General features: G+C 34.5%; 3 protein-coding genes across 7 annotated transcripts in view; 1 reads left to right on the top strand and 2 right to left on the bottom strand.

Moving 5' to 3' along the window:
- Window positions 1-619: 619 nt before the first annotated feature.
- LOC106662730 (elongation factor 1-gamma) lies at window positions 620-6,088 on the bottom strand. Its single transcript, XM_014386974.2, has 7 exons — window positions 5,980-6,088; window positions 5,740-5,889; window positions 5,525-5,588; window positions 1,791-1,933; window positions 1,094-1,712; window positions 891-1,015; window positions 620-818 (listed from the first exon to the last, which is right to left on the bottom strand). Exons 1-7 carry the CDS (start codon window positions 5,989-5,991, stop codon window positions 663-665), a joined length of 1,269 nt encoding a protein of 422 aa, XP_014242460.1. The 5' UTR covers window positions 5,992-6,088; the 3' UTR covers window positions 620-662.
- Window positions 6,089-6,154: 66 nt separating this feature from the next.
- LOC106662728 (mitogen-activated protein kinase kinase kinase 9) lies at window positions 6,155-20,809 on the top strand. Of its 3 annotated transcripts, none has more exons than XM_024225329.1 (11): window positions 6,155-7,215; window positions 10,557-10,737; window positions 10,805-10,953; window positions 11,022-11,197; window positions 11,295-11,315; window positions 11,941-12,190; window positions 12,248-12,337; window positions 12,464-12,631; window positions 13,177-13,306; window positions 13,373-13,563; window positions 20,703-20,809. In XM_024225329.1, exons 1-11 carry the CDS (start codon window positions 6,423-6,425, stop codon window positions 20,756-20,758), a joined length of 2,205 nt encoding a protein of 734 aa, XP_024081097.1. In that variant the 5' UTR covers window positions 6,155-6,422; the 3' UTR covers window positions 20,759-20,809. The 3 variants fall into 3 exon arrangements, with proteins under 3 accessions (XP_024081097.1, XP_024081096.1, XP_014242457.1); XM_024225328.1 differs by lacking the exon at window positions 20,703-20,809 and adding an exon at window positions 17,396-17,903 and having other exon boundaries at window positions 6,156-7,215; XM_014386971.2 differs by lacking the exons at window positions 11,295-11,315; window positions 20,703-20,809 and adding an exon at window positions 17,396-17,901 and having other exon boundaries at window positions 6,157-7,215.
- Window positions 17,748-23,743, bottom strand: part of LOC106662690 (sorting nexin-30-like) — a 12,505-nt gene continuing 6,509 nt past the window's right edge. For 2 of the 3 annotated variants that reach the window (XM_024225342.1, XM_024225341.1), the window contains exons 5-11: window positions 21,609-21,804; window positions 21,378-21,541; window positions 21,192-21,317; window positions 21,012-21,128; window positions 18,939-19,073; window positions 18,764-18,851; window positions 17,748-18,587 (exon numbers count right to left, since the gene is read on the bottom strand). In XM_024225342.1, the coding sequence (XP_024081110.1) occupies window positions 18,795-18,851; window positions 18,939-19,073; window positions 21,012-21,128; window positions 21,192-21,317; window positions 21,378-21,541; window positions 21,609-21,804 (795 nt within the window). In that variant the 3' untranslated portion in view covers window positions 17,748-18,587; window positions 18,764-18,794. Of the gene's footprint in view, window positions 18,588-18,763; window positions 18,852-18,938; window positions 19,074-20,822; window positions 20,944-21,011; window positions 21,129-21,191; window positions 21,318-21,377; window positions 21,542-21,608; window positions 21,805-23,743 lie in introns of those variants that run through there. The other variant, XM_024225343.1, reaches the window with a different exon arrangement.

Here is a 23,743-nt window from a genome sequence, read left to right as displayed (position 1 = left end):
GCACTTCTTATAAGGGAGAATTTATAAAACCATATAAAATATACCATTTGCTACAAAAACTTGTATGGACTAGACAAGATGAAGAGTAATGAGGATAAGTTAATAAAATTTTGCAGAGAAAATCTGTCATTGGTCACAAGACAGAGCTGGATAAATTTAAATTAAGAGTTTGAACGGAGGGTGAACAAAAGCAGTAATGTTCTGTGTAATTTGAATGCAAAAGAAATTACCTGTATCATTTTCTAGTTTAACTATTCATGCAAGTGGTTAATTTAAATTCAATTTACTGCCATCATGATTGTAGTTTTTTTAATTAATAGAACTGATATTACCATGTTCTTTTACAAACTGTATATATTTTGAGGCAGCCTGCCCCTCTTCAGTATACAAAATATCTTCACAACAATTCAGGTGCGCCCTTATTAAAAAGAGAAAAAAGAAAATTAATTTATGTAAAAAAAAACACCAAATAAATATGAAAATTTTCCATTTTTCCGGTGCAAGGAGAGATCTTGGCATGAGAGAATCTGTAGCTCAATAACCTCTATCTGTTTTACATCTAGAAAAGCCACTGCTGTTTAAATACAAAGTGAATGAAAGGAATACAAATAAGGCACAATATTTTAAACATATATATTAAATAAGATCAATGATCAACTTCTTTATTTGAAAACTTTGCCTTGATTGAAAGGTCTCCCTTGTTTGTCTTTACCAGTCCAGGCAAGGTAGTTATCAATTGTTGCCTTGTGATCAGCATTATCAGGGTCTAATTTGGTCCAAGTGTAAGATTCATAATCTACTTGGAGATCAGGACTAAGCTGCAATTATAATATTAATACAATGTTAGTACCTCAAAGGTGAGTAATAGTTTACATTGTACTTTTTCTTACCTCAAAAGCCAGTCCTGGACCCCTCCAAACCCAGACACCAGAGATTGAATTGTCATCGTCCTTGCCAAAAACACAAACTGAGGCAAATGCATGCTTGCACATTTTACCTAATCTTTGAAACATTCCTAAAATACAATTTAATGATGAAAAACAATTTATATTTAAGTATTATACATATTCCAAATAGTGTTATCACAAATCACCTGTTACTAAATTACAGCTCATAAAGACTTTTTTAAGTTCCTCGTTGTATTTGTATTCGCCAAACCAAATGGAATAATTCTCTTTATCAAAATGGTTCCAGAAGAAAGGAATCGACACGGTAACCTCCTCATTGGAATAGCATCTCTTGAATTCATCTAAGACAAAAGTGCTCTTTGTTTGTAGATAAGGTTCAAAAGGATCCTTAGATTTAGGCTCAGCTCGAAGGGCCAATTCTGTTTCATCTAAATCATCAGCAGGGGGAGCGGCTTCTTTTTGTTTTGGCTTTTCTTCTTTAGGCTTTTGTTCTTTCTCCTTCTTTCCCTGCTTTTCAGCTTTCGGTCCAGCGGGGACTTCCGGTTCTTTCTCACACAGCTTAACATTACCAAGAACAGCTTTGACTTTAGGTTGATTTACAACAGTGAGAAACCAACGGTTGACGTTTTTAAATGCAGCTCTATAGGTCGGATCAAAGACGTGCTGGTAAGCGTTCAACAATGTGCAAGCCATCACTACGTCAGCCAAAGTAACCCTTTCTCCGACGAGATATGTTTTCGTTAATAGATAACTGTTCAATTTGTTGAGCAGTTCAGTCATGTCATTTTTGGCACCATTTACTACCTATAAAATTCAATCAATTTTACTATTTCTATTTGCACTCTTCAAAAAAAATTTTATTTTATTTTTTCTTAAAACTACCTTCTTGTCAAAATTAAGCATTCCCATATAAGGGAAAACCCATGTACTGACAACTGGAAGTACTTCATTATCAGCATAACTCAACCATTGAACAACTTGGGCTTTTTCAACTGCATTTCCTCCCCTAAGTTGGTCACTGCTCACTGCAAAAACAAATTTGAAAGAAATCATTTCAATATTAAAAAAAACTTTTATAGAAAGCATAAAATTAATACATTTTTAAATTTAATTTTGTTTGGAAATTTCATTGTACAAACTTAATAATTCTTAGCATAAAGTATGTTTGAGGGCACATTAGCAGTGGTTAGTGCATCACACTCTAAAGCAGGGTTTCCACTGCGCAAAAAAATTACTCGCATAAGTAAACATGATATTTACTTGTGAAACGCCATCTCGGGTTAACCATTTCCACGAGATGAAACATTTAGCAACATAGAGGGGAAACAAGGTGAGCCATCAGTTGCACGAGACAAGCATGCTGTTTATAACTAAACAAACTGCTGCATCAGCATTTGCTATCATGGTGATACTTTATGTACAAAAGAAAAACATATTTTTATAATTTTATTATGAGTTTTATCTTTAACAACCCTCAAAAATCGATAGGTGTGATACATTCAGTTAAGCTGAATTTTCTTGTTTCATTCTCACATTCAAGACATGCGTTTACCCGGAGAGAAACGATCAACATGAAACACTTTGATGAGCTATAAAAAACTAAATCAGTCGGCTCACCATGAAACATCCTCATGTAAATGTTTCAGTCCCTGCTAGAGCTCCACAATATGAGACAAGTTTCGCATAATGGAAACCCAACTTAAAAGTTAAGAAAACAGAATAATTCACCTAATATTAGGAAAATGCAAAAGTGATTTTTTTCATAAGAGCTCATTCTTTCAATAGCATTAACTTTAATTCAACACCAGCCAGAACAGAACAGTGGTTCATAGTTTGAGCCAATGGCCTGAAAACGCAATGGCTTTGGGTCAACACCCCAGGCTGGAAAGGTAATGGGTTTGGGCTAATGAAGAAAAGACCCCCCCCCCCCAAAAAAAAGGATGCTGTATAATGAATAATAAAAATAGAGTACAGCAGAGAAGTAAAAATTGAAATGAAGCCTCAATTTCCTTCCACAAACCAACTACTTCAGGAAAATTAATTTTTTGAATGACAGTAAGCACCCAGAAGTTTTGGAAATGGGAGCCTGAAATAGGATGCCGATTATTTCAAGAAAATTCTACTGAGTCAGTTTATTTACGTTTTCCTGCAAAGTTAACAAATTTTTGAATCTGTTCTTTTCCTCTCATGTTCTTAGTTGTCTAGTTTATTTTTATTTTACCAAGTAAAAAAAATTTGGTTAATTTCTTAAATTCACTAATTCCGTTTGACCAATTAATATATCACATTTTGGTTAATAATTAAATTTGTCACTAATATAGAAAAGTAATACATAAAACTCTTATTTAACTTGTTTTCCCCTATCTACTTTTTTTGTTACCTTTTGATAAGTTTTATTATAAAAGTCAAACACCAGACAATTTATCAGTTGTTAAATATTAATTTACACTTTATAATATCTCCTTTATTGTCCAATCAATTGTACAAATATTACTTGGCAAATTATTCAGATATTATTCTTGTAAATATAATTTGGAAAATAGATTTTTAAAAGCATAACTTTGTTAACAATTGTTATCTCTTTTATCTTGTTTTTTTTTTTTTTTCGTGTTATTTTATTACAATTTTATTAAAGAGAAACTTCCAAAACTTAAATGGAGGGATAACAGCGTAATGAAGGAACATGATAATCATGGCCCTGAGGAATGATGTGAACAGGATTTTTGAATTTAAGCACAATTTCTGTACAGATCTAAGTACCAAGGAGTAGGAAAGAGGGAAAAAAACCCTCTGATGAGAACAGCAACATCTGCTGGTACACTGATGTAGAACGCGAGAAGGTATGTGGACAGGAGTGTTCACTACTGGAATCAAATACTCAGAACTGATAGGGAAATATATCAGCAATTTTTCAGGCTTGTCAATGAAATTTATGTACTCAGTGCAATTTAAACAGACAGAACAGAAACAAGAATATAATTATGTCAGTTATCCAGGCAGCCATCAAAGCTCAAACATTAGATCAAAGATAGTACTAAACTGCAAAACTAAAATAAATTAAGTTATATCTTAAGGGGGCAACAAGAGAGTGGATGCCCCTGCAAGAGGGCTCCACTGGTAACTGGTCAGTCCTTAGCCATTCAACTCGAAATTTAGAACGAACCATTAGCAACTGTATCAAGTGCTATCGATTTTTGTGGTATGCTAAAAATAAAAGCATAATAATTAGAACGAGTATGTGCTGAAGAAAATGTGGTGTTTTATTCGTTTTTCATTTTAATCTTAACATAAAGTATCACCATGACAGCAAACTGATGCTGGAGTCAGTATAAGAATGGCGTACTTGTCTTACAGAGTGATATGACTCACCTTGTGGACATCGTTAAACCCAAGACAGCCATTTCATGAGTGATTCTCGCACAATAGAAATACACTTTCAAGGTATTACCTGTTCAAAAATGTACCAAACAGCAGATTCTTTTTAACTATTAGGGATCCTAGCATGTTTCATTCTTAAGGTGCATTTACACATGAATTTCTTTACTCTCGAGAGTAAAACGCACAAGCGTAAAGGCCTCAGAGAGTTCTCATTGAAAGTAGAGGGAAAAGTCTGAGGGGTGCAATGTTGCATCTTCCTCGCTAGTGTAAACCTTTTCCCCATGTTCTCAGAGAATTCTCTCAATAACATTTTTTTTTTTAATTTGCCGAGAGTAAAACACCAAATCCAATAAAAAAAAATGGACCCACAATGTTTGCAAGCTCACTGAAGCATACAAATTGAATCCAATCTTTTTTGGGACATCCAGATTTCAAAAAATAAAGTATTAAAAAAACATTGTGATGGAAAAATTAGCATCAGACTTCAATTGTTCCCTATGAAATTAATCGTAAGGCAACCATAAGATGCTCATGAACAGAATTGTTTCTCTCATTGCAGTGGCAAACAAATCAACTTCAACACTTGAAAATCTGCAAAAATTCCAAAATTTCAAGTTCCAATTGCTATGCTAAGCATGGTACACGCTTAAATGATAAATCATTCGCATCCATGATGACCCACTTTTTTTCCAATAAGCACAAAACTAATAGCACTGCTGCTACTTCTCTTTTTTGTGTTGAAGACATCTATGAAGTGTGAGAATTGTTCTCAGAGTACGCACTCGGGCGAATTTCACTCTCTTGTGCAAAGGGCTCTGAGAGTAATTCTCAAGAGCTCCCGCTGCGAGTTCCTCTCATGTGTAAAAGTACCTTTAAACAAAACAGTTCCAACAACTGTGCAAAGCAGACCTGGGTCAACTTAAGTGAAAGGAGGCTAATCCACATTTACCCCACTAACACAAAATTTTACCCATTTAACAATTCAAACACCAGAGGAAATAAGAAAACGGGATTTTCAAATAAAATACTTCTTAAATAATGTGGTATAGGATGAGCGTTGATTTCAAGGGTATAAGTAATATACCCCTTTTGTCAGATTTTTTGAAACCCTGGTACGAGGAGGTTTCTGTAAAGAATACGGACTTAAGACTTGGTCATCACAGGGAGGGGGACTTTCTAGAACGGCCTGCCAGCAAGTCCGGTGCCTGATAAGTCGTCGAACGAAAAGAAGCGCTTACCGTAATAGGCGATGGCATTGCTTTCCGTGAGGTACTGGTTGTCAGACGTCTCAAAAGCAGGCACCTAAAGGGCGAAGACCTCTTTTAATGGTTTAACACATAAAATAAATATCAAGGATGGTTGTAGGTTAGGCCATGTGGCCGTCGGTCGAGCCGAACCGGGCCACGGGGTGGACGTGAGGATAGTTTCGTACATCGGCCCACCAGCCGCTTACCTTTCCCAGAGGGAATTTCTTGAGAAACTCGGGTGTCTTGTTGGTCGTACCGAAGACGAAGCCGGGGGCGACTTTCACGTTACCTCCGCCGTACTGGGCAGCGACCAAGACTTTGTACGCTCGGAAGTTGTCCGGATAAGTGTATAAGGTCTGAAAATGAATGACGGTATAAAGAAGGGATCACGTCAGAAGAGTTTTGATGAAAAGAAATAATATTCGTTTATGTGAATGTGTACGTACACCTGACGCCATGTTTCTCTTACGGGACGGAGGAGAGGAAGGAGAGTAGAGACGAGATGGTCGGAAAACAGGGAACGGGACATGCCGATATGGGAGGCGCCATGGCCTTCTTTATCGCCGTCCCTCGCCTCTTTCCGATCCGGCCGGCCGTGGGAACGAAAATAGTCTTCTCCGAGTTCAAAATGGTGGTAGTGTTTTTGTGTTGATTTCGTTTGTGTCAGATTCGCAGTCGGTCCCTTTTTTCTACCTCGACCCTTTCCGATTCGATCCGCATCCGTCACCTGGGAGGGAGGATGACACGCTGATCCGTCGATGATACCGAGCCGCATTCGAAACGACGATATTTTGTTACAGATGAGCGAGTCGAAAACGGATTTCGATTTTCGACGTACGGATAACGATTCGGGCCTGGGTGGATTTAATATCCATCCCTCAGATAACGAATGCCTCCCTCGTTGACGTCGATGGACCACTCGAGGACCGGATTCGACGATGACGTTTACGCGAGGACATCGACTCAAAACAGCCTGAACAGTTCGCCCCATTCGAGTTACAGTTACAGGAACAGTCCGGGCTACATCAACCACGAATACCAAGATGGAGCAATGCCCCTCTGCACGGCGACCTACGACTACAAGAGCAACGGCGAGGACGAGCTCACCCTCCGGAGAGGGGACATCGTCCAGGTGCTCTCCAAAGACTCGAAGGTCTCCGGGGACGAAGGTTGGTGGACGGGCAAGATCGGTAAGAGGGTCGGAATATTCCCGTCCAACTTCGTGGCGGAGGAGAGCGAGCTGAACAGCGCATTCAGCCGGATCCGGCCGACTGAGATCGACTTCAACGAGCTCAAATTGGAAGAAGTGATCGGGGCCGGAGGCTTCGGGAAAGTCTACCGGGGTGTCTGGGGCGACGTCGAGGTGGCCGTGAAGGCGGCGAGGCACGGGCCCGGCGAGGACACGGAGACCGTCCTGGAAAACGTGATGCAGGAGGCGAAGCTCTTCTGGCTCCTCAAACACGAGAACATCGTCGGCCTCAAAGGCGTCTGCACGAAAGGGTCCAACCTATGCCTCGTGATGGAATACGCGAGAGGAGGCTCACTCAACCGTGTTCTCACGGGGAAAAAGATCCGCCCGGACGTCCTCGTCCACTGGGCCATACAGATTGCAAGGGGCATGGAGTACCTGCATAACGGAGCCCCCATCTCCCTCATCCATCGCGACCTCAAATCATCTAATGGTGAGACGTTTATTTTTATCCACTCTTCCTTATTTTTAATTATAGTACACAACCTTTATCGTCTTTGTATTTGTGTCAAGTACGATCGCACCTGGGGCGCCCCCGCCAGCAGTTCTCTCCACCCTTTATATCGCCGCAATTTATTTCATCTTATCATTTTCCACTTACTTTTATCACCTTTTCACGTCTTTTACACACTCATTTAGAACGTCAATTATATTTTAAAATCGGCTATTTTAACTATTATTTATTCCGAGCGGCCGATTGTTTATAAAGCTTCGTTTTGAGTCATTATAAATTTTAATTATTTTCTAAGACGACAGTCATTTACATCTAGTGCTTTTATTTTTTCGTCAATTCGCAAACAGTATACTCTTTAAAACAGTATTATTTTCAAAATAATAAGTAAGGCTAACAGTAAGATAAAAGAAGACGAAAATAACTTGGAATTTGTTTGTGGCTACAAATGATATGCCCAGGCCCACTGCCAGTTCGTAGCAGTAATCTATACTAATATTATCTATATTAATATAGAGAGAAAGTAGGTTGTATTGTAACAGGTAATCTCAAAATCTACTGGTCCGATTTTGATGATTTTTTTAAAGTATTCTTTTGGATCATAGGAAGAGCAAAGACTCAGTTTATAGAAATTATGAAAATGGGGGTGAGTATGTAGATTCACTTTTGTCATGTTATATTTTCATTTTCTTACACTTTCTTCAAGTTGTTAAAAAAAATTAACTTAATACTTTTGATCAAAAGACAGGTTTTTGTGTCTATTTTACTGTGAATCTGTTTAAATTCTATATGAAAAGACTTCAACCTGGAAGCAATTTTAATTTTTTTTTTCTTATGTTTTTAACAACTGCATTCTTTGATGCTGTCAATGCCAATGGTAGTTGGTGCCAAAAATTCGGCGTGTGGGTCCCTCCCATCCGTGTTCTGGCTGCAGAAGGATGGGTAAGATGGAAAAGATAAAGCTAGGTGTTGTGCGGTAGGAATTCATTCCCGGAAGATAGCCATCTTCTCTAAAGATAGCTCTAAAGACCCTCGCTTCATGCGAGGTGAAGGCAAAGAGTATTTGGAACTGCATAGAGCTCCTAACAGAAGACGGTGACACTAATAAGCTGATCCTGGTATGAGGGTCCCTAGGCACTCAGGGCATAGAGGCAACGAAAAGGTTAACATGGTGGCCAAAGAGGGGGGGCCATGGACTCCCTAGGTCCTGAACCCTACTGTGGCATAGCATCCTACCACAAAAGAGGATACATCTTAAAATGGATCTTTAATGAGTCCAAAACCTGGTAGAACAATAATAGCACAGGCATGAGGCATGCGAAGAGATTCATAGAAGGACCATCTGCAAAACTTACAAACGAATTACTGGAAGGCAACTGCAACCGAACCAGGAAAAATTTTGACCGTACCTACTGTACCTGTAAAGAAATAAAAAATGATCCCACCTTAAAATTAAAAATTAGAGTTCAAACAGCCATAAAAAATAGTGATTGTTTTATTCTCAGATGACTAATATGCAGTTAAAAAACTAATACCATTGAACCTGAAACCCCCAATGTTATATGGTACAGTCAAAATTCACTGTACCCTTTCTATCATGTGAGACCCATCTAAAGAACCTGCGACCATAAAACACTGGCATTCTCTGACTGCGCACCAGAGATTGATAATTTTATTGCAAAAGGGTTCTTAAAGTCAACACACTGTCTGAGTATGAATCATAAATTTGTAAATGATTTATTCCTAATAGCAAGGATGTGGTTCCGAAAATCACAATTCTTAATAAAAATAACCCCGAGATCCGAGATAGTGTCTACCTCATCAATGTGAGAACCTTCAATACTTAAACAAATTGATCGTAATCGTGAATTATTTTTTCTTGGAGAACTTCAAGAAAGTCTTCAATGTCTTCAAATTTATCAAGCAAGGTGAAGTGCACTACACCCATTACAACAGTGTTGGAAGAGGGTCATTGGAGGTGGTTCAGTTATGTGTGAAGTGGAATATCTTTAGAGGATATTCCAAGAAACAGATGATACAAGAAAATGGAGATACATATGGACAAAATGGACAGTTAGATATTTGTAATTGCCTATCACTTAATGCAGAAATCTATGAGACAGACATTTTTGAGGAATATGTGGTGCCATTTACTCCTGTTATTGGCGAGCAATTCTTTTTTATGCAAAATAATGATGTCAGTGTTTGCTGCATAAGAAGGGCCACCCCATTGAGCACTTTTGGAATTAGCTCAGATGTTGGGTATAATGAAGTAATAACCCGCTTACAACTTTAGCTGAGCTGAAAGTTACATTAGTGAGATTTGGAATGAAATAACTCATGACATTAAAGGCTTAATTAGGAGCATGCTGAGAAAATTAGAGTGTTTAATAAGAGCAAGGGGAAGAACACGCTAATAAAAAGAATTCATTAGAGTTCGTGGTCCGATTGGCCAAATAATGTTTTTCAATTAATTATTCTTTACATAAGGCATTGGCATTGGTTGAGATAAAACAGTCAGTGTCACGAGCGGGATTCGAACCCACGACCCTCGGCTAATAACCCACCGCTGCTCTACCACTTGAGCTATGGTGACTTTGATCCACTCCTAAATGGCAAAAAGGAGGGAAAATTTAAAAGGGGGTTGAGATGGGAAGTTAGCGTCCGAGTGGATCGAAGTCATGGTAGCTCAAGTGGTAGAGCAGCTGCATATTTAGCCGAGGGTCGTGGGTTCGAATCCCACTCGTGACACTATTTGATCTCAACCAATGCCTTATATAAAGATTAATTAATAAGAAGAATATTAAACTGCACAAAAGTGATTTTATTATTATTATTAATTTATTTTTTATTTATATATTTTATTTAACTTAATTATTTATTGTTGAGATAGAGAGAGATTTTCATCCTAACCAAATCTTTTAATAAATACCTAAATTATAAAAACATAGGTTCTAACATTAAAAGACAAGTACATAAAAAATATCATAATTTCAATTTTGGAGAGAATAGCGTATACTTAAATTCATCCATTACTAAGTAAACCAGACCTTCCTGATTCTGCATTACTACAGTTATTCGGCTAATCCTATCAGGTATCGGCCCCAATTTGTTATTGTAATGACCACCATATAATGATTCCCTTTGCCTAAGTACATTTATCAATCAAAAATATTCTTTAATTATACTTATGAGACATAGTTTTAAGTTTTAGCAAAATTCAAGGGGTGTGTACGATAACAAAAATAAAATTGAAAGCATATTTTAGATGTTATAACGAAAAATACTAGATATAACAAAAATTGACGAGCTTTAATTTTTAGTGTTGATAGCGGAACCTATCGATGGTAACAATCTACAGTTCAAAACATTGAAAATAACTGACTTTGGGTTGGCACGAGAAGTGTACACTACTACCAGAATGTCAGCAGCAGGCACATATGCTTGGATGGCTCCAGAAGTTATTAAATCATCTACATTTTCCAAATCGAGTGATGTTTGGAGGTAATTTTTTTTTTTCCAAATAAATATCTTTAAATAATTTAATTACGTAATTTATTTTTTGTTTTAGTTTTGGTGTTGTTCTTTGGGAGCTTTTAACTGGTGAAGCTCCTTATAAGGATATTGAACCTTTAACGATAGCTTATGGAGTCGCTTCAAACCATCTAAAGCTTCCTATTCCAAGTACTTGCCCGATAGAATGGAAAAGACTTATGGAAGGTAGAATTGAATCTCAATTAAGATAGATTTTTCTCAGTTCAATTTCTAATAGCAGAAACAATTTTAAGCCTGCTGGGAGACAGACTCGCACAAAAGACCTTCATTTGAACATATTCTCCAGCGACTTGATTCCATTGTGCAATCAGGATTTACCAAAACGCCATACGAAAGCTTCCACACAATGCAAGACAAATGGAGGCTTGAAATCGATAAAGTACTTAAGGACATCCGAAATAAAGAGAGTGTAGGTCACATTTTGATATAAATAAATAAAAACTAACACAGGGTTTGAAATATTGGAACATTAATAATTTTGGTACATTTTTTCCATGCTTGCTTAGGCCTATCGCTCTAAAGAGGAGGTAAGACAATGAATACAGACAAAAAAAAAAGTTGTGCCTGTTTTTTTAATGATTTTGTCCTTTATTTCGTAATCAACACAGATGCATGTATGAAATGGGGGCAACACGACCCTGTAGATCAGTCATTGCATTCACTAATTTAAAAAATATTACACGTATTATAGTTTTTGGTGTTTTTTTAGTTGGTTTCTAAAAAGTATTGTGTTGTGTTTGAATTTTCTTCAATCTCCCTGTTTTAGTAAAACCAAACAATATTTACTTAATGGTTTTATTTTTATTATGTTTGAATTATTGGTTTTGTTAAACATTCAACTAATTTTAGAATCTTCAAATTGAAATAATGAAAATAATGCTTTATTGTCCTTGAATGATAAGTTATACTTATAAGTTGCTAATAAAGTTTTACTTGCAAAAATATATATAATAATTATATATATAATTTTCCATAAAATAATAAATAAATAAAAAAAAATTCATACATACAAATCATGCCTTCATAACAAAAGTGATATTTCTTGTATTAGATCAGTTAGATCTAAATTATTATTATTGATAAAAAGCTCTCATATCCTAAGTTTAATGGCTGTTGGTTTGAAATGTGTAATTTCCATTATAAAAATTAAAGGAGTTACAATGTCGAGAAGAGGAGCTGAATCGTGAAAAGATGAAGCAAACTATGATGGAGAAACAACTGCAACAAAAAGAGCAGATGCTGCAAGCAAAAGAATTTGAACTGCTCACAAGGGAACTTCATATTCATTTACTCATGGATATGCAGAGCACCCCCACACCAAACAGGAGGAAGGGGAAATTCAAAAGTTCAATGCTTAAAGCCATGAAAAGAGAGCCAGGCCAGAAAATAAGTTCTCCTTCTGGTAAAATGATTTAATTTTTATTTGTATGACAAAATATTTAATAATGTATTATTATAGATTTTAGGCACAAATTTACTGTACAACCGCCGCACCACTCAATAAGCCCTCCTCTTTCACCGAATAGTCATAGAATGAAAGCCATACCCTGTAAGTTCTTTAATTTATTTTTTAATTTTTTATTTTTTGTTATTGGCACCTTTAGAAAATATTATAAAGCTTTTTAACATGCATGTAAGTTTAAGGTTTTTAATTTTTAAAAATGATTCTAATCAGTGAAAGGAGGAGAATCAAAAGGTAAGACGTGGGGACCTAGCTCAATCCATCAGAAGTCAAGAAACCGCCAAAGACCACAAGCCACATCAGTTGGCGGTACTCCTGTTGAAACGAGAAATCCAAAATTTAGCTGCTCAGCTCCAGATTTGGAAAAACAAACTCATCAAGGTCTGTAAACATATTTAAAAAATAAATGTAACCTAGTATTTTACAAATTGTATGAAATGACCTTTTATTGGTACATTTAAATTTTAAATATATTTTAAATCTAGAAAGTTTTTTTTTTTTTTAAATTAAATATACCATTTATTTTTAGGCAAAATATTTTAACTGCTAATGCATTTTGGGCTACGACCCTGGTCCCTCTTCAGAGCTCACTATTTAGCTAAATGAAACTTTGGAGAATGGAAATTGGAGTTCTGTTTAGCTAAATAGTGAGCTTAAAAGAGGGACCATGTACGTGGCCCAAAATGCATTAACAATTAAAATATTTTGCGTTAAAATAGATGGTATTTAGTTTTTTTTTTAAACTTCTACATTCAAATTATTTTTACCGCTGTATTAAATTAACATGAATAAAAAAATAAAATAAAATTTGAATTATAAATATATTTATAATTATACTTATATAATTATTTATAAGAACATTTCTTGTACCATATATCGTGATTAAAACTGTTTAATCTCTTTTTGGTGTGGTTATTTTATGTAAGATTGGAGTCCAGCTGGAGCAATGAATGGCGAAACTAGGCTCTCACCTTTTAAAGTTGCCTTGTATAACATGTCAGCTATGCTAGCATGTATTGGGTTAGGTCCCGATTTAAGGAACTTGGATAAAAATAAGTAAATACTTTTATCGTTTTGCTGTAATGTATATTTTACAGTATTATTGAGTCTTTATTTTTACAGATCATTCGAAGAAGTAGAAGAAATTAATCACTCGATGAATTACAGCGCTGGTTACTTTAATGTTACAAATAGTCCAGTACATGGTCACAACACTTACCATGGTAGAGTTACACATTCGAGGCCACCGATTTCCACCTTTGCCCAGTCTCCCACATATGAAAGGAGACCATCTGATGCTTATTATTTACAAGGTATTTTTATGTTTAATAGATATTGTTTTATCAAATATTCTATGATCAGTTTTTATCGTTATGTGTAATACGAGGATCGAAGACACAAATAGCTCAAGTGGTAGAGCAGCGGTGTATTTAGCCGAAGGTCTTGGGTTCAAATCCCGCTCGTGAACTGATTTTTTTATCTCAGCCAATACCTTACATAAAGATTAATTAATTGAAAAAAGTTAATTGGTCAATCGGACCATGAACTCTAATGAACTAAAAATAATGTATAGTCCATTTATCAGAACATGAATGTGTGGCTCATTTTAAAGATTACCATTTGATATTATTAGGGTGAGTAAAACGAGTTTTTTAAGAGGTAAATTTATATTTTTTTAAACTACATAAATTTTAAAATACATAAACTTTTTTCCTGCATTGTATGTGTCTGGCATGCAGAGAAAGGTTGCTTGATGTATTCCACCTAATTGAAGGGCACACGGTCCCCTGTTCCGATTCTTGTAAGAAACAGTTGTTTTAGTATACACAATAATAGTTTTGTGTTCTTAATGTTGAGTTGAGAGTGATTGTATTTATTGGCATAAATGTGTAGTGTGAGAGGGGTCGATGGTGGAATATTACCCCATTGGCCCTCAATTAGGTTAGTGTTATACAATAGGTGATTGTTTTGTTGTATATGGCACTACTTTTCCACAATCTTAAATATGTCTACATATTGACATAATTAAGTTTTTCACAGACAATTTCAAATTTCTTTGAAGACAAACTCAGTGTGACAGTCCTTGGAAATATTGAGTGTAAGATTTTTGGCCTTAAAAGGTTGAAAGCTTGGCAGTAATTGAATTTACTTTTTCATCAAGACCGTGCCATGATCAATGTTAATATGGAGATGGTTTTTCAATTTGAACTTCTGGAATTTTTTTACAATTTTTTGAAGGAAAACTTTTTTTTTTCCTAACCTCAGGAGTCTTTACAAACCAGAGCCGTAACAAACGGGTTAAATTAAACTTATAACCAGGGAAACATGCAACTTAACCACTTAAGCAGCAGGCCTGATAAAATAAAATTAGGGATGGTTAGGGTTACAGTTTACCTTAAGACTGCCAGTCCATGTTTGCCTCCAGCTGTACCATATTTGCTGGAATCTGTACCATCCTCTTTGGGGGTGGGGTTGCTGCCTCATTTGTAAAATGTACTGTGACTTAAAAAAAAAAAAAAATGCTCTTTGCTGACTCAACAGTTGGCTTCAACTCAATCCAACTGCCTTCTGATAATATTTTGTTAACATTATTTTTATATTTTTAAATATAGCTTGCTATTTAGTGTTGAACTTATATAACTACTTGCCTATTTAACTTTCTTTATATTTTATAAACTATGTTCCTCACTTGACTGTGTAAGAACCAAGAATATTTGACAGTTGACTAGTGGTTTGGGCAGTCTCATGCAGAACTCAATGGTTCAATATAATATCATTGACCACCATATAGAGTTGATTCTAGTTAATTTTAATCTTGATAGTATGAACGAACTCCTCAGTAGGTCAGTTTGGCAAATCGAAAACATTCCGTGTATTTTGATGCACTATAAAATATTTTTGAAACATCTTTTTAAAAAGGATTAAAATATTTTTTGTCAACTTCTCTTCTTTATAATTCTAACTTTTCCATTTAATGTTCTTCTAAATTTCCTTGTATAGTTTACTTCCTTGCAGCCTAAAGTTTCTTTCAATTTTTTCTAGTTTATGGTTGGCAGTTAGTGTTTTTCCCATGTATTCTCATTATTGGTCACTGTAAAATCATTTAAACAAAGGCCATTGAAAGTAATAGAAACCTAAAAATTGTTAAAACAACTACTTTTTCAATGTGTTTCATGTGTCTTCTGTTTTTATAGTTTTTTTTTTTTTAAATAATGCATAGCAAAAGTTGATTTTTAAGTTGATCTATTTTCACTTTTTCATTATTTTTACAATGTTTTATATACATATGAACATTTCAGCAAGAACTTTCAAAAATGCATATCAACTCTTTAATATTTTCCTTTTGATAATTCAAATTATTTGTGTTCCCTTTGGTTTTGAAATTTAATCTTGATGATGTATTCTTTGATATATTATTACATCGTTTTGCTTCCAGCCTACCTGAGGTAGGGAAGCCTTAAGCCTAGTACGCACTGGAATTCTTTGAGTCGATTCATGTTGCAGGGCAGAGTCGCGGCTGCGTAGATTCATTGTTGCGACGCAGCCCCAACAAAAAATCGTGTCCAGACCAAGATTCAGTTCACATTCATCAGTGCCTGCGAAAATGACAGAGGAACTAGCTCTTTCAGGAATTTCCCTTGCTCTTTTTTGCATTGTATGTAGTGAATCCAATCGGAGATGCATTAAAAAAACGCCCAAAAAGATAGTGGGTTCGACAAATATTTCACGGTGGGAATCAGCACGGGAAAAATCTTTTAGACACGTTGTGATTAAATGATGGCGCAGGGTTCAGAAATTTTTTGAGGATGTCCTCGACCGTTTTCGAAACCATTTTATTGAAAGTTGGCGGTCAAATTTCCAAGAAAGATATCAACTTTCGGGAATCTATCTCTCCGGCCAACAGATTAGCTGCCATTCTCCGGTACCTAACAAGTGGAGACTCGTATACAAGCCTCATGTACACCTTCAGGATTTCAAAACAATCAATATGAGTTCGTTCCAGAAGTGTGCGAAGCCATCATTCATCGTTTGAGAGAATACATCAAGATAAGTAAAGAATTGCAAGCAAATAATCAAATATTTTTATGTTTGGAAATTATATATTGCTGTAGTAAGTAATAAAAGTGTATATAAAAAGGTAAAAATATAACCCAATAATAAACCAAATTAAACCAAATCACAAAGAATCAAGTATGTTTCGAAATAACATATTGAAAACTTTATTTAGGTAAGACACTGTCAAAATCTTCAAGAAAACACTACAATAAATAAATGAAGCAAGAGCGCTTGTTCCGATTCACATCCGCACTGGCAAATGTTGCACAACATTGAGTCAAAGAATCCCATATTAGATGGGATTCAAGAGTCCGAAAATGCTAGCCCGCAACAATGAGTAGTCGAGGCAGCCCGGACTCAGGCTAGACGCAGCCGAGACTCTCCGGAGATTCAAAGAGTTGACTCAAAGAATACCAGTGCATACTAGGCCTTACATTCATGCGGGAAGTCATAACAATTTTTTTCCATGTCTGGATGTAGTTATTTCCTCGTAACTGGCAAAACTCTGAAACCATGAACCCCAATTTTATGAAATTTTCAGCGATTATGCAAGTTGGTTCCTGGCAAACCTAAAATCCCACATACAGCTATATCTCCCAAACCATTGGTCGGATTCTTATGGAATTTTCAGGGATTATGAAAATTGTTTTCTAATGATACCAATCAGATAAACATATGTGAATGCGAATGCACAAACATAAAATCCTGAACACAGCTGTATCACCAAACGCATTGTTCTTATGAAATTTGCAGGAATTATGCAAGTTGATTTCTAGATGATCTATGAATTTTATTCTTAATGGAGTAAAAAATGTGCATGCGAATGCACAAAATGTGAGAACTGCCCACTCATTTGGTACACGTTTTTTCATTATACTATGGAAATTTGTATCCTGCAAAACTCTAGGTTGTAATAATGTACTACTTTCCTCACGTGTTGGTATTTTCCTTTTTATAAATTGTCATAAGGTAAAATAATAAGCAAATTTTTTTTTTTTTCAATTTGTTATGATTTGTATTCTTACCTTTATTGTATTAACCATTTTGTCTTACAATGTTTTTATAAATTGATATTATTTCTTATTACAGAGAGTAGCAGTGAAGATTTGACTTTTCATTCTGGGAAGGACAACAGCCACCGAGTTCGTTTTACACATCAGTAGTACTATTGACCAGCTGTACAGATTAAGGTTTATCAAAGAATTAAAGAAGAATTTAAATAAATTGTAAGAAGAAAAATCATATAGACTGAGACAAACTTTCTCAATATCTAAAAAAAAATTTAAAGAACGAGTTGTAAAGGTTATAATGTACATTCCTTTAGAAGAAGAAATGACAAGACGATAAAAATGGCTTCATCTGTGATTTTGTATCAAAAAAGAAGATTATAAAAATTTATTAGTGTTCCCGCTAAAATTGATTAATTGATACTTAACTATTTCCATCACCAATGGCAATCAATTATCTATTTTTATGACAGCAGCTTTCGTAACAGTATTTCTAGCCAAACACCAGTGAAACCGTTATTAAGAAGAGTACTATTTAAGTTTTTATTTTTATGAAAGGTTTGTGTTTATATTTATTCTTTATTTTGTTTTTAAAAGCAAATGTAATTACTAACAGTGTAATATTTATGAATTCAAAAATGTATGAATGTTTCAAAGAAAAACACTAATTTTTTTTTCTTATCTTAATAAAAGATTTTTTTTCAGTCAAACAAGTTGGTGCAATATATTCTACTACATTGTCTTTATTTACTGGCGGTACAGCCGTTTTGATGTTTATTTTAAATTTTAAAGAGTATTTATTGTTACTATATTAAAACTGATGGTTTTAAAACTTAACAAAAAGTCAGCAATATAAAAATTTAGAGTATTAAAAAAGAAAAGTCTGCACAATAGAGTAAATTTAATAAAAGCTTAGTGATAAAAGAAATGCATTCCTTTGTTTTAAATAAATTTAAAGAAGCAAAAAACAAAAATACTATTTATTATACCAAGTTTTATATACTTATAGAATAATTGATGCGATTTGCTGTCTTTTCAATTGTAATATGAGACAGTCAAATTAGCTTATGCTTTCGTACAAAAGCATTTAAGAGATTAGTTGAGGAACAAAATGAGATTCTTCCATCTTTTTATAATTTTTATTATATAAAATATACAATTTCTTTTACCAATTTTGTCTTGCAGCGTCCACAACTTTGTTTATTATATTGTGACTTACTCTTCATTAGTGGGAAACAAATGCTCATTTTTAAGTAGGCCTTTGTTTAAGTGCCCTAAAATTAAGGAGTAACTGTTTTTAGATTTATTTTATTTATATAATTTTTGTTATGATTTTTGTAATGCTGATTAAAAGTATTTTAAAGAAGTGGATAAAAGACATTGTAAATATCAATGTAAATAATAATCGCATTGATTTAAATTCATTTAGAGTGTGATGTAGATTAATTACCAATTAAAAAATCCAAGTATACACCCAGGTGTTACTGTTTGTTATTCCCTTTAAGCAATTTCAATGTCCCTTCCCATGCTTCTGCACACTGGAAATAATTAAAAATTAAGATATATTTTTCTTTCTTTTTTAAATGTTTTTTACACAAAATTGTAGTTGTTGAAATGATAAGTACCTCCTCATAGTAAAGGACATGTTGCTCTGCAATTTTACTAAAAATACTTTTGATTTCTGCCACTTTTTCACAATTCCACCTTTCCAAGTCAGATTTAATACTTTCATTTGCTATTTCCATTTTATCATGATTTGTCTGTAAAATAAAAGACAAATGTCATCACAAAAGTAAGAACTCTCTGCACAAAGTTCATTTCAAAATGCATCGACATTGCTTTCTGCTAGATAATTTAAATATATTAATTATTATATAAATATATTAATATAGCAGCATATATTTTTACATTAGCTGAACCAACTACTGAACAATTTGAGACCACACAAACCATCATTTCAGGGCAGACACATTTCCATGGAGTTTTATTGAAATCAAACAGTTGGTTCCAGATATATCAACTCAAATTTCCACATTAATTCTTACTCGTTACGTGTTTCACTCGATTGTTTTTTTTAAACCCAAACATCCACAACATGACTGGAAAGTACCATGCCAAACAACTGATGCTGAAGATGTTTTATTTCTTCTGATAGCATTTTTTTTAATGCAAAATTATGTAATATGTATATTTGGTTTACTGATCTTATATATTCTTAAAAGCTTTACAAGCTACAAAGAATCTAAGATACAAAGAACCACAACCTGTTAAGAGAAATATCTACGAAACCATAATAGTATTAAAGGAAAACGGAACGCGAGGTCGCAATCCTGTGGATTCCGGGTCACATTGGCCTAAAAGGAAATGAAAAGGCCGGCAGAGCAGTGAAAATGCCACATAATGATGTAGAAGTTGATGGTACTTCAGTTGTAATAATTTTGCTGAAATGCCGTCAATTCTTCTAGAGTGAATGTATTTACTAGCATGAGTATATGTAGTATATAGCATATTGTATACGAATGAGCTTTTGAGAATATTGAATACTCTAAAGGCTGCCTGTCAAACAAGTTAGGTTAATTACTATAATGGATGCGAGGAGTGTGATAGGATGGTGAGACACCGGACAATGTCAAAAGCTCAGGGTTTCATCAGTTTTTAAATTGTACATACTGTTTTGAAAGGAAGTCCTGTAAAGTAATTCCTGTCATACAGGAGTGCTTAATATCAAACTGTTGGGTGGACAAGGGATCAATCAAATCACTCTACAATACTTCTTTCCTCCTACTCTCAATAAAAAAACCATAAGCTGTGTTGGAATTCGAACCCAGGATCGACATGGCAAATACGAGTCGGTCACCCTAACCACTCAGGCACTTAGGATATCCTTACTAATGTATTTATTGATGGGAATGGAAGGAAGTTGGCAAAGGATGTACATTTTACCAATCCCCAATTAGTTGCAGGGGTAGGTCCTCAGGGGTGCACTATGAGACCCACCAAGTATTGATTAGTTTAATATTTTTCAGTAGTATGATTGTGAACTGTGTACATATTTATGTGTGTACGTTTGTAAAAATAGTTGATTATTAACTCACCACATGTGGAAAGGTTAAAACCAGTAAAGATAACTATCTCAGTTTGGTCAAAAGAAAATCTAGTCACCTATATAGAAACTTACAGGACAGAAGAGAAATGTTGAAATGGACTCATAAAAATAATATGAGATGGACAAAATACATTGACCTTAGTAGTTAGCCAGCTTAATAAATAATAACTTACCCCTTTCTTAAAAAATAAATAAATAAAATAAGACAATTTGAATACTTATTTTTAAATATGTATGTTACAGGAAAAGAAAAAAGTGTAATTTTGTTTTTTCATATGTGTAGTACGAAAGAAACATCGAAAACGCTGCATAACACCAGTTAGCCCAGCCAGACGTTAAAAAAGCAATGAAGACATTGAGCTTGAATGACTGGCAAGTTGCAGGGATGCCAAGACCGAAAAGTCCACCAACACTATATTAAACACTATTCGCTACCAATTTTTGGTATTAAGATCTCCAATGCAAATATCCATCAAAAATTGTACAGGCTTGATCCAAAGTTGTCTCATTTCAATTTGGTTTAACTGAAATTACAATTCTTTTTGTCTGCATGATAACACCACAGTAAGAAAAAATAATTTATTTTCCACACCTCAACCAACTGATCAAGCGCTGGAAGGTCTTGTTGGAGTTTTCTTATTTTCTCCCTATTTGTTACTTTCCATAGCTTAAATCCAAATCCGTTTGTACTGCCTTGTAAATTTTCTAACTAGAACATAATAAAGTGTATAAATATTGTATGTACATCAACATAAAAAAAGTTTATATTTACTTGTTCCTTTTCGGCTCGTTTCTTTTTAGAGTCGTCTAATGTACTCTCATAATTGTACTGTATCATATCTCGTCTACACAGAGCTTCTTTGACGGCATCAATATAATTACAGTATTCTTCCAGGGGCTGAAATAACCACATATAAAATTTTTGCACACAATTTTTTTTTTTTCTAATGAAACTTACTTGGTCGATGAGAGTGTTGTAAGTTTGAAGAAGTTGAGTGTTTTGAGATTTTGATATTGTCCCGATTGCCTCAGCAATACTTTTCAATAATTCCTCCAAGTCTGGTTCTTGGTAAGACCAATGGGTGATCGACCGTTGAGCATCCTCAAAATCCAAAGCCATTTCTTGAAAATTAAAATACTAAATGATTAAAAGTAAATTGAACGGTTAATTCCATTACTGATTTAATACCTGTTCTTTCCTTATTAATCTTAGCTGCAACTTCCTGCACTGAACCCAGCTTTTGTGACAATGCGGTAACATAGATTTTTATATTTTCAAATTCAGGATGGGCACAGTTTCTCGTATTGAATCCTGTCAACGTGTGTAGAGAATCAGTGAGTCGATCAAATATTCCTTGTGAAGATTTTGACTGTTTCATTACATCCTGCACAAGAGAACAAACTATTTTTTATTTGAAAAACTGATTTTGAGTTGTTGTTTTTTTCATTTCTATTCTTGGATGGAATCAATTGGAGTTAATCAGTTTCTGGCAGTGAATTATAAATTTCACGTTTTATAATCGCAAAACAAATAAATGAGTATTTGTCTTTGAAAAAAGTGAATTTTTATGAGATTTTTCAAGTAGTTGAATACTTTATTTTTTAACTAATTAACTTAAATAATTAACTAATGAAATTTATAAATGTTATGTTTATAATCAAGTGAATAATTAATCAATAGTTAAAATAGTTAAGTGCCATTTATGTACTAATGTTTAGTTTATAGTTTGGTGGTTTCCGATCATCCTGGTGTACCTACCCTTGCTGTTTTAACATAGTTGTCATATGCTGACCTATTCAACCAGTGAGGATAGGCAAAAATTAATGATAATAATAATAACGCCCTTAAAAATTAATAATAATAATAATAATAAAAGGTTGAAAGAAATGTAAAATTGAACACCTCAAAAGGTGTTATTTCTTGCTGGGACTTGAAAGAGTGTACTGATGAAGAACTCCTCAAAGAATTAAAGAGTTCTCATAAGCATTTATCGGTTAAAAAGAAAAGATGGTAGGACATCTTTTTCATAGGTTGTCACATTCAATACCCCATGTCCTCCAAAAGAATTGTATGTTGCCTACATGAAAATTGCCGTAAGACCATTTATTCCTGCTCCCCTACGGTGTTTTAAATGTTTAGATTTAGGACATACAATTTCTTCTTGTAAGAAGAAAGTTTTTATGTGTGGATGTCGACTGGAAAGGCACGAAAAACTGTTCCTTGTCAGTCCCCAGTGTGCATGAATTGGCAGGGCTTAAGAAACTTAAGAAAGGAAAAATGACAATTGTGATTTCAAAGCATTTAAGGACATGGATCTTTGATCCGTCTGCCAATACTAAGATAATTGGAAACCACTAAATATGTACAAAACTTCACAGACATCAATTTATGTTTTTATGATATTAATTTAACATATATTTAATTTAATTTTCAGAAAGTATTATTTTTATTATTCAATTCTATACATAAACAAACATTAAATTGTTCTTTGATAAAATAACAAAAAAGTAAATATTATATTAAATATACCCCAGAGCAAAACCCCTTGGACTAATCCCAACAATTTTTCAAACTGAATGTACACGGGAATTAATAAAGAAAAATATGCAAAGATTTACATACTCTCAGATAGTCAGGCAGCCATAAAGGACTAAATGTGAATGATTTTACCTTCAAACTTGTCTAGGAGTGCCTAAATTGCCTGATTACTGTAGAAAAACACAACAAGTGACTTTAACGTGTGTTCTGGGACAAGGCACAGAAAGAAATGAAAAGACTAATAACTCGCTAAAAAAGAGGGCAGCTCTCTCACCCACGAATGTGCCTATGTTGGAAATGGACAAATAGCATGAGAAAGAAAAATTAAAACACTGGGCAAAAACACCAGGTATGAGGAAAGCACAAAAAGGAAGGCGAAGGAACTCCTTTCTTTCAGCTTCCTTCCCCTCTTAACTACTACAAGAAGATGGACAATGCAGAGACAGAAATATGCCAATTCTGTCAGGAGGAACTGTTGACACTGGCACATATTCTTTGTGAATGTAAGCATTAGCCTGGTTGCAGTACAGCCACTTCGGTAAGGCAATTCTCATACAAAAGAGGTACTCTAAGAGGCGCCAAGGAAAGTGTGTGTGAAAGTTTATATGAAAAAGTGTTTTTTTTTTCAAGGTGGGGTTATTTACAGGGGTCCCACAATAGATCTATATCGGTCACAGTGGAAGAAAAGATTCTTAAAATCCTTATTCAACCCCCCCCCCAAAAAAAAAAATCCTTTATTTATTAAAATAAGAATACTTTTTTACTCATTCAGGTAAGAATTGCCA

The sequence above is a fragment of the Cimex lectularius genome, unplaced genomic scaffold (genome assembly GCF_000648675.2).
Source record: "Cimex lectularius strain Harlan isolate CLEC.00 unplaced genomic scaffold, Clec_2.1 scaffold45, whole genome shotgun sequence".
NCBI lineage: Eukaryota > Metazoa > Arthropoda > Insecta > Hemiptera > Cimicidae > Cimex > Cimex lectularius.
The sequence above is the reverse complement of the archived record's forward strand: the minus strand, read 5'-3'. Positions and strand labels throughout refer to the sequence as shown.